At 39.6% G+C, this 11,025-nt stretch overlaps 1 protein-coding gene across 1 annotated transcript in view; it reads left to right on the forward strand.

Annotated features, from left to right (window-relative positions):
• The window catches only part of LOC147800384 (uncharacterized), a 43,720-nt gene extending 34,982 nt beyond the window's left edge, over positions 1-8,738 (forward strand). Inside the window, exons 10-13 of the mRNA XM_087144015.1 lie at positions 1,652-1,723; positions 3,095-3,166; positions 3,985-4,056; positions 8,663-8,738. Coding sequence (XP_087000141.1) covers positions 1,652-1,723; positions 3,095-3,166; positions 3,985-4,056; positions 8,663-8,738 — 292 coding nt within the window. The remainder of the gene's footprint in view (positions 1-1,651; positions 1,724-3,094; positions 3,167-3,984; positions 4,057-8,662) is intronic.
• The last annotated feature ends 2,287 nt before the right edge of the window (positions 8,739-11,025 follow it).

An 11,025-nucleotide genomic window follows, 5' to 3' on the forward strand; every position in this document is an offset into this window, starting at 1 on the left:
TCTCTTGCTTTTCCTCAATTATGCATGGATTCCATAAGCCGTCGTCGGGAAACACTGTTACTGTTACTATTACAGTAAGTTTAGTTGGATATGGGATATTGGAGAATGACATTCTCGTAGGTTTCTACAGCGAATGTCTCGATTAGGAGAGATTGAACATTCCCATGCGTTTCTACAGCTGATGTCTCGGTTAGAGAGATTGAACATTCCCTTTGGTTTCTGCAGCGAGTGTCTCGGTTTTTAGAAATTGGTCATGGATGGGTTTCTGCAGCGCATGTCCCGGTTATAGAGAGATTGAACATTCCCATTAGTTTCTGCAGCAAATATCTCGGTTTTGAGAAATTGGACATCCCCATTGGTTTCTGCAGCGAATGCCTCGGTTTGGAGAAATTGAATATTCCCATGCTTTTCTACAGCGAATGTGTTGATTTCTTAGAGATTGGGGTCATGGTGTCCACAAATGTCATATAGACAATCACATTCCCTTCTATTTGTTTATGAAGACATCAGCTCTTTAGTCCAAGGTTTGGCAATAACTTATAGGTATTATTTGCCACTTCATATGCGGAAATATTGTGGCGAAACAGGGTAACTGTGTAGACTTGTGTTTAGTCTGGGCTATTAATAATTCATGCCCGTGGAAATCGTGCATTAAACATGCACGGCAACTAATCAGAAGAGCGCGTTATCTTAGTTCCTGGTGCTGGCTGCGCGCGTGGGTTGCCGGGACTTCGTAAGATGGCAGCGTGGCGATAGGAGTTTTGCAGGGTTGTATCGTCCTATTAGCGAAATCAGGACTGACGTACAACCGCTGGTGGGTGGGGCCCTATCCTGAGTGCGCTTGGTGCGTGTTTGTTCTTAGTTCTTTAATTCCGACCTTGCCAGCAACATTTTTCTCCACTGATTAAGCCTCAGAACTCCGGCTGGTCGGGGCTGTGCTGTTTCTTCGAACTAGTTGGATGAATCCTCGTATTCCCCAGTTGGTCAATGTACTATGGAAGAGGTTGGCGGCTTAGGAACAGACATACATGTATATCTCTGGTATAAACAAACAATCAAACCTGAATCAGGGAGGTTATAGATAATATGTTTTGCTGCCAGAACAGGGGGCAAAGGTCGCTAAGTGGTCAGTCAGTAAATGTAATTTCCTGGAAAATGGATATCATTACATCATGTCCTCACTTTATCACCAATTCAAGAGGTCCAATTCTGGACCTCTTGCTTTGCAGACTTGGGGCAAAGGGTACCTCGTGGTCTGTGTGGGAATTTTCATGCAAGACACGGGAAAAGCTTTGTTTTGATGGCTTTTAAAGCGAATCATTATAAATGTTATCGGTTACAGCCCTCAAAAGCACCTTAAAGTGACTTTGCAAAATTCACGTAAAAAAGCGTCAGCAGTATCAATTCCCAATAAACATTCAAATGATGGTGCAGGGCATTGATTGGGCACCAGTGTTTTTCAGTGAACTCAACATCGAATGAACATTATTTGTAGGCAGAGGTCGATGTTTACCAAATTTCTATTGGTGGCATAGGTACCACGGGCTATATTACTTGATTAAATGTTAATTAAGTATTTGATCAATTTATAAAATGATTCTTTCTTTCGAATTTTAAATATATCATTTTTGTACTTCCTTTCATTTGCCAGGAGAATGAAAAGTGTAAGCATCGGCACCTTAGAATCGAATGCCTTCAGTGGGCTCGACAGTCTCAAAAGACTGTAAGTTTTCTGTAATCCCTCATTTGCGTTGTCACAGAGAGCACTGCAAGCTGTTTTTCCATGACAAGCTATGTAATTTAATACCAATGTCCAGGGAAAGTGCTCCAGTCGGGAGTTTTGGGTACCAGTTTTGTTGACACAGAGAACACCGTAAACCTGATGTATGCCACAACTTGTATGAACTAACAACATGAGGTGCCCTATCAATAAAGTTGCCCTGATCCTTGTAAAATGAAAAAGACTTAAAAACTTTGCCAGTTCACGTCATTTTTCATCATAAATGCAATGTCTTGAGCGACATCTCTGTGGATTTTACTTGCAAGATTATATACGTGGCGTCTTCCTTGACGTCTTTAGGTAGTCAAAACTAATAATTATTGTGTTACAAAAAATTCTTTTTCAAAAAAGGAAACAAAGTCTGTGGTTTCCCTCCTTCCAACGTTTATTTTTCATACAAACTAATACATTGCGGTAAATCTGGAAGATGGGTTTTATGTCATTCCTCCATATTTTACAAAAAGTGATCCATTTAATCATGGCATACCTGTGCTAGTTGTCAATTTATAACACCCTGAAAGTACACCTTTGATGCCTATTAGCATAAAAATTCTGAACCAGATCGGACTATAAATAGTTCTCTCGTTATAAGTCCTTGAAATATGCAGCTTTAAACCGACGTAGCCTTATTATGTTGACGTCATCACAATTTCATTTTAATATTTACCTACAACACTTCCCGTCTATCCACTTTCTAAACGTGGACCCATTCGAACCGACAGTTCTCTGGTTAAAGAGTCGCCATGCACCGTTAAGATAAAGCCACGCGTCGTTATATGATAATGACGTAACGTCAGTTTTCATCAAGACCTCATCACCGTTTGTCTACCTTTACTCCAAAAGAAAACCCAATCAAACTCAAAGTTTTTAGTCACTAAAAAATTATGTACCGTTTAAGATCACGTCCAAGGACCCCTGATTACATCATCCAGACATTTCACCCAACTTCCTACTGTAACACATTACTCTTTGAATCCGTGTGCCCCTATTACGTAACTGCAGAAGAAAAAGAGATGTTCAACAAATATTAAACATCATGCTCAGTCACACAAGTATCACGTCACGTAACTAAGTGCCACAAAATTTGATTTTACGTCTTGAAACAAATTGACGTTTTATACCTGAGTGCTAAGAATTGATGTTTGCCTGGGCGCAAACGCTGTTCTTTGACTGCCTGCTAAATGCATTTGTTTTGGAAAAGGTTTCATTATCCTGTAAAGGACTATAAAACTAATTACCTTCCCTCGAATTTTAAATACCGTCATGACCTTTTCAGTGTGTTTCAATTAAGTTATTGGTTTCGTCTTTTTGCAGGATCATTGATACTGTTAGCATCGACTCCATTGAATCAATTGACTCTAAGGGACTCTCCAGTCTTCTAAGCCTGTAAGTGTCGTGTGGCTCCAGGTTTTTCTCATATTGAGCAACATCCCAATGTGTAACGTAACCATCGCAAACGCGCTATTTTAATAAGAATCGTCTTTCCTCATAAAACTGTGCTGAGCTACTGTTATTAAAGGAAAGAATTTTCCGTGATTGAAAAAGAAAGAAATTGAAAATAAAGAAATTTGTTTGGACTATCTATTTGGATTTCATTAATTGCAAGGTTTTGCGAGATTTCTTCTTGAGCAATCCAAAGAAGGTAATAATCTTAGGTTCGGCGAAGACCAGAGCTTAATGATATTTTGATTAAACCAATTTTAATTTTTACTGGGAAAAATATTAGAACTTACAATAGATTCCAGGATTACGCAAAGATGACATCATTGACCGTGAAACACGTTGTTCAAAGAACCATGTTATTACCCTGCGTCGAAAAAGACACCAGCACAAGAATTTGCTTATCGCCGTTTTGACTAAGACACGCCCCTCCGACAGCCCTTAAGAATTTCGTACATCAAGTTTTTGTCTGAGATTTTGCCCGTCCCGCGTATATTGTGTGTATCATTTGACTGGGCAATTACCTTTATTTCAAAAGCTACCTGATTCTGTTTCAGTTGGTGATATGATTTAGCATAGTTCGGAAGGTTTGCCATACATTTTTCTCTCCTGTTAGTATTAAAGGAGAACAAAAATTGTTGGCCTAGTTAAAACCATCAAACTAAGGCATTCGATTAGGGGCTGGTATTAAACCCATTCAGGACGTCTTATTTCCTCAGCACACACAATGTGAGTTATGCTACAGTTCTTCCATCATTTTTTAGGTTCAAGACGAATGCTCACAACATCTCCATTGAGTCAAGTTCCTTCAGTGGACTCTCCTCTCTGAAGTACCTGTAAGTTTTCAGTTATTTATGATCTGTGTCGTTAAAGAGAACAGTGACAGCTGATTTGAAATAAATTATTTGATTATACGGCTTTTTGAACATACGTTATGAAAGAAACTATATATGGAAACTGACTATGTGCTTATAAATGATAATGAAGATTAACAAAGAAATGAAATTAACTGGAGCAGGATTTGAACCTGCGGCCTCTGGAATACCGTACCAGTGCTCTACCAACTGAGATATCCAGCCCCAGGTTGTTGGCTCTTCCCAATTGCCAATATCTCTATTCGGGGTTTGCTAGTCTGAAGCCATTAAACCTGAAACTCCATGTAGCCAGGGATCATACTCCAGTAACACCATACAACCTGGGAAGTGGTGAACAGGGATCACCCAAAGAGGATACGGCTTTTTGAACATATAATATGAAATTATATAGGAAAACTGATTAGGTGCTTATAAATGATTGTAAAGCACCCCCTCTCTTTCAACAAATTATTTGAATGAACCCTATTCTCCCTATACCGGATTAAAGGTGACGTCAGCAATATAAGCTTAAGTGGAGGTAACATTTTGTTGGTTATAAACAACTGTTACTTTTTGGCATTGTACAGGCCGGTGACGAACGGTCATTTGGTGAAATGTCTGGAGCGGCTTCCTCATGCCGATTTGACTTACTAATTATAACAGAATATTAGCGACAGTTGGTCGAACTCTGAGCAAGTTTAACCCGGCAGTGAGGAGTATAGAATCATGCGAGTGTCGTGGCTGTATACATGTAACGCTGATGCAAAACTAATGCATTTCCAAATTTGCTGCGTCCTTGACTTTTGACGGCAGGCTTTCAGAAACAAAGATCTTCTGCCAAGTACAAATATTTTCTTACCGTTTTGCGCTCATGTGTCTGGTCCTCAATAAATTTTGAAAACTCCATGCTATTGAATCCGCCACTTTGCGTGAAATAGGTGAACAAACGCAGGAAAGATGGAGAAAATAATCAGTTTCATCACAAAAGCAGGATATCATGACGCGTCAAACTAAGACTGTCGCAAAAGTGATTCTACGGCATTTAGCCTCTTGCTTTTCTTCAATTATGCCCGGATTCTATAAGCCGTCGTCGGGAAACAGCATCTCCTTGAGAGGATACGTTTCAAAGGGCCCATAAAAAGTGTTTTTTATTATTTAAAATCGAAAATTTCCGTTTTAAACGATATCCAGTATGTCAAAGTTGCTGCTTATGATGAATAAACGGGAGGGAAAAAAGTAATTTTTTTTACAAACGGTCCACGGAGAGGTATCACATTAACATAGACAATTTGCATATCTGTGACGCTCATTTGAGAAGACATAGTTGTGTGCCGCGAGCGAGTCAATGCTTGCAATGGGTCCAGTTTAGAACATTCCTTCTAGCTTTTTGGTGAATTAAGAGATCACGCCGACCAGATCTGCTGGCGCAGCCTGGGGCAACACCTATAAAGATGAGACAAGCCTGCCTTAATTTCCAACTAAAAGCGAAATTTGGGCTAAATTGGCGATTGGAGGTCAAGGTGACCAGGGCCAAATGGTCAGGACCGACAGCGAACTCAAAACTGTTCAGTCTACATTTTGAGCCACGGTGTTTTCTCCCGAATATCTATAAATCGTTTGGGGTCAGATTTGCACGATTGCTGAAGCCAGGCGCAACGCTCACGATCTTTGGGATATCAAAGAAAGCCCGTGAACAAAGACGGAGAGGATAGGAAAATGCTAGGAAAAGATAGGAAATGCTTCCAAATTGGCCAAGGGCTATTCCTTTCATTATACATGTCTAGTGGGTATTACAGTAAGTTTAGTTGGATATGGGATATCGGAGAATGAGCATTCTCTTAGGTTTCAACATCGAATGTCTCGATTAGGACAGATTGAACATTCCCATGCGTTTCTACAGCTAATGTCTCGGTTAGAGAGATTGAACATTCCCTTTGGTTTCTGCAGCAAATATCTCGGTTTGGAGAAATTGAACATGGATGGGTTTCTGCATCGCATGTTCCAGTTATAGAGAGATTGAACCTTCTCATTAGTTTCTACAGCAAATATCTCGGTTTAGAGAAATTGGACATCCCCACGGGTTTCTACAGCGAATGTGTTGATTTCATAGAGTTTGGGGTCATGGTGTCCACAAATGTCATATAGGCAATCACATTCCCTTCTATATGTTAAATACGACATAAGCTCTTTAGTCGAAGGTTTGGTAATAATTTACAGGTGGAGATTTGCCACTTCATATGCGGAAATATTGTGGCAAAACAGGGTAACTGTGTAGACTTGTGTTAAGTCTGGGCTATTAATAATTCATGCCCGTGGAAATCATAAGGCGCAACTTACCTTGTAGCCCTAGTTCAAGGAAAAGACATGTGGCTTGTTTTTTTTTTTTATGGACCAAACTGATTTGCGACTTGAATTGTGAATGGACCAAATGACTTGTGACTTGGTTTACATTGCAACAATTTACAAGTGACTTGACTTGGACTTACAAATACTGACTTGCTACCACCCCTGTCACAAACCCCAGATACCCGTGTCAAGAAGTGGGAAAAATGACACAGATGTCGACTTTGAAGTGGTCTACGAACCAGTCTAGACGAAGCAGCTCTGCTTGACATTTTTCCAGACACCCCCCGCTGGAGACTGGAACAGATGGCCCTAAGAAGATGATATAGAAAGTCCTAGAAGCAGACCCTGCAGTTGTCATTGACCAAAAGAAAGAAAGAAAAAAATCCAGAAACTGCGACAAAAAATATGCGCTTAAGTTTGGAAAAACCCCACAAGGGACCTACCTTTATTCATTTGTGACCCAAAAGGAGCTCAACAGGCTTTGGTTTAGATTTGGCTGTATCGACACGCTTTATTGCTACAAGAAAGCGACAAAGGGCTTTCTGAATTTGCCAACCTAGACGCATTTTCCAACCCTAGATCTACAGTGGATGATGTCAGAGTAAACAGAGAAGCTTAAAATGTCACGAAGTCGCTGAACAAAGCAGAGGAGATTGACCGTCTCCAGATGAGTTAGGGAAACACCATCATCCAGGAGATGCTCATCGGATACTATTGATACCCACACCCAGCGATTAACACCACACCGTGCGAAGCGCTAATGAGCAGACCATGTCGAACAAATCTTGGCCGTTAACCTGGAAAACAACCCAAAATGTTATGGCATAAACAACACAATGAAAGGAAACAATAGAAAACTGAATTTGATTTAGATTTGGCTGTATCGACACGCCTTATTGCTACAAGAAAGCAACAAAGGGCTTTCTGAATTTGCCAACCTAGACGCATTTTCCAACCCTAGATCTACAGTGGATAATGTCAGAGTAAACAGAGAAGCTTAAAATGTCACGAAGTCGCTGAACAAAGCAGAGGAGATTGACCGTCTCCAGATGAGTTAGGGAAACACCATCATCCAGGAGATGCTCATCGGATACTATTGATACCCACACCCAGCGATTAACACCACACCGTGCGAAGCGCTAATGAGCAGACCATGTCGAACAAATGTTGGCCGTTAACCTGGAAAACAACCCAAAATGTTATGGCATAAACAGCACAGTGAAAGGAAACAATAGAATACTGAAAACGAGAACAGAAAATCAACTCCAACTTCGTTGTTAGAGATGACGGCTCTCTCACACAGACAGATTTTAACGAATGAAGTTGAAAACGAACAGGTAATCTACATCGCATACGTGTACATCAGAACATCACATGAGTGACGTTCTGCTTTTTTAGCACACGTGGAAATTTCTCTATTATATATTAAACACAGTCCATCCCTTTGTAAAGATAACCTACCGTGCGTTATTTTAAGACGTAATGTTGATTCTCGTCCTATTCCAGAAGCAATTAAAGGCCTTTGGCTTGCCCTTCCCTGGCACTCATACGTTGTAGATCTGTCCGTGTTGTTTGCTAATCCAAATGTCATTTAAGTCACAAAGAATTGCTGTTAACATATACATTTGGTGTCACTGATGACTGCTATATCAATATTGTTAGAAATGATATTTACATTCCCGGGTGCATTCGAGATCTTTACGCGAGGAAACTTGTTTTGGGAAACCCTGGCGTATCAATCGTGAATCTATTTCTTCGAACCAAAAGGGAGCTCAGTGCAATAATACTGGCCCGTGTAAATGGGAAGTAACAAAGAGGAATTCATCACTGTTTGTGTTTTGAAAACGGAAGGGAGTTGTGAGCATTTCTAGATTAGATACAGACAAATAAAAAAGGCATACAGATTTAGAAACCGATCCGATAATACATCCCGTATGCAAATAGAATATGTTTAATTGCTGATGTCCAGCCCAGTCTTACGATACTTAGCCTGGAGCTTCAACCTTTCGACGCGCCTTTCGATACCAAGGTGTGTCATCACAGATGGAAGTGTCTTTCTCTTTCCATAAATTTTGTTTAAAGGTGCTCATTTCCCCTCTATTGTTCCCAAGAGGATGAGCTTCGTGATTATCTGCAATATTTCTCTACGGAAAATGGCCTGCAAATTATCAATTTACTTTCCAACTTTGCAGGTATTACTTTTTTCACTAATTTTCAATGATGTTACCCCTTAATTTGACAGGCACCTGACAAACGTTACCATCGGTAACATTGAGTCCAACGCGTTCAGTGGGCTGTCTCATCTCCGAAGAATGTAAGTTCTCTGCGATTTTTTATGTATTTTGTCATTTTATGTCGGAGAGAAGACAAGTGTGTGCTTCTTTCCACAGCAAGCCAATCGTTTTTTAGTGCCAAAAGTCCCATCTCGGTTTGGAGTACTTTTGATAAAAAACATTAAATGGTTTCTGTCCTCACAGTAATTGTGTTTTGCTGAATGACTCTATACAGGGAAATGTAACTTCTGGTAGATAACATATTTAAAATCATTTTTTCTGTCTGAGTTTTGGTATCTTCATCGAGTTTCAGTGAATGAGGTTTTTTAATGGAACCACAATTAGCATAAACGGCACTATGCATATTCCGGTCAAACATCATAACCTGCAGGCTGAGATACGACATTGTATGCCCCATAGACACAACACGATGCCTCTTTACTAATAATTTAGGAGATTATTCTCGTTAAATCACCAATTAATATTGAAACCCCTAATCAGCTCGAAGTTAGATGGAACTTCCCTCTTGCATCTAAAGCTTGTTATTAAAAGCGTTTAAAAGCAAATGCTATTGTGTTCAATATTCTTGTATTTTCCGCAAAGTTTGCGTTTTTTTCTCATAATATTCTCTACACTTGAACATTTTTCAATTGTAAAAAATAAACGATATTAAGCAAGTATTTAATCTTGATCATTAGGCTTGACTTAGGGGCATTTCGAATAACGTTCTTTAAGTTGTCTCACTGCAAAGAAATGAACTCTGACGAATTTTGAGATTCAACGTTTTGAACAAAGAAGGCTTTGAATGGCAGTTTGCTTTAAGTTCGCCCAGATAACAACGTTTTAGCATAAACTGGAAGGTGAGTTACTTCTGAACAGAAATAGACTGTATTCATGTATCAAGCTACCTTGAATTGAGACTGATGCAGAAGTTTTCAATTCGGGAACATGATGAGAATAAGAATAAATCAACGCCATAAAAGTTCATACAAATTCATGCTAGTTTTTGTTTAGAATAATTTAGAGTTTGTGATCAATGATTTCTGAATGTTTAAAGCCTTATAACAAATTTTAAAAAATTTATAAAAAAAAGTGAGATTTTGATTCCAAAATAACCTGACACTAACCCACTGTAATAGATTACATTGAATACGATAAATCTCAGGGGATAAGATAAAAAAAATGCCTTCTCTGTTGCTTACAATCAGTATATATCAATGAAATACGCCAGAAATCATTGGTTGAATCTTGAAAACTACACATGAAGAAAATGGAGTTATGATGTTTTTGCTCTAACGACGTGTCGACATCAACGCTAGTCCCATGGCTCCACGTTCAGAATGCTGAATATAGCCTTTTAAAAGGAGGAATCCCAAAAAACGAAAGTTCTTAAGATCATGTAATTTTGTCACCACTGCATGCAATGTTGTTAATAACATATGCATTGTTTCGTGTGGGGCATCTCTGAATTGAAGTCAATACCAATATCGATAGGAAATTTTTCGTCGACATAAACGTTACAGTGTTTCGTCCCTCCAACGATTAATTTCTCAATACACTCGCAAATCCAGTTGATTGAGCATGCGTCTTTCCCCTCTCTTTGAAAAGGGGGTGGCCCGTTTAATCAAGGCACCTGTGTTATGTTTTGCAAAAAAACAGAACATGTGCCCTGATAGGTTCACGCACATAAGCCTGTAGTGAAATACATTAAGATATATGCATCCGTATCATGAACCGCTGTTCACTATTTCATCCACTTGTTGTCAGCAGAGTGTTTCTTCTTCTTGTCAGCCAAACTTGGTCAGTTCCATAGACCAAGACCAAGACCATAGACCAAGCCTCGTGTAGGGTTTACACAGAATTTGGTTAAACGTTGCCTGCCGGTGACGAACGGTCATTTGGTGAAATGTCTGGAGCGGCTTCCTCATGCTGATTTGATTTGCTAATTATAACAGAATATTAGCGTCAGTTGTTCCAACTCTGAACGAATTGAACCCGGCAGTGAGGAGTATACAATCATGCGAGTGTCGTGGCTGTAGACATGTAACGCTGATGAAAAACTGCTGCATTTCTAAATTTGCTCCGTTCTTGATTTTTGACGGCAGACTTTCAGAAACCAAGATCTTCTGCCAAGTACAAATATTTTCTTACCGTTTTGCGCTCACGTGTCTGGTCCTAAATAAATTTTGAAAACTCCATGCTATTCAATCCGCCACTTCGCACGAAATGGGTGAACAAACGCAGGAAAGATGGAGAAAATCATCAGTTTCATCACAAAAGCAGGATATCATGACGCGTCAAACTAAGACTGTCACAAAACTGATTCTACGTC

The sequence above is a fragment of the Acanthaster planci genome, linkage group LG01, assembly GCF_054643075.1.
Source record: "Acanthaster planci isolate LZ-2023a linkage group LG01, COTS_SCS, whole genome shotgun sequence".
In the NCBI taxonomy this organism is placed as follows: Eukaryota; Metazoa; Echinodermata; class Asteroidea; order Valvatida; family Acanthasteridae; genus Acanthaster; species Acanthaster planci.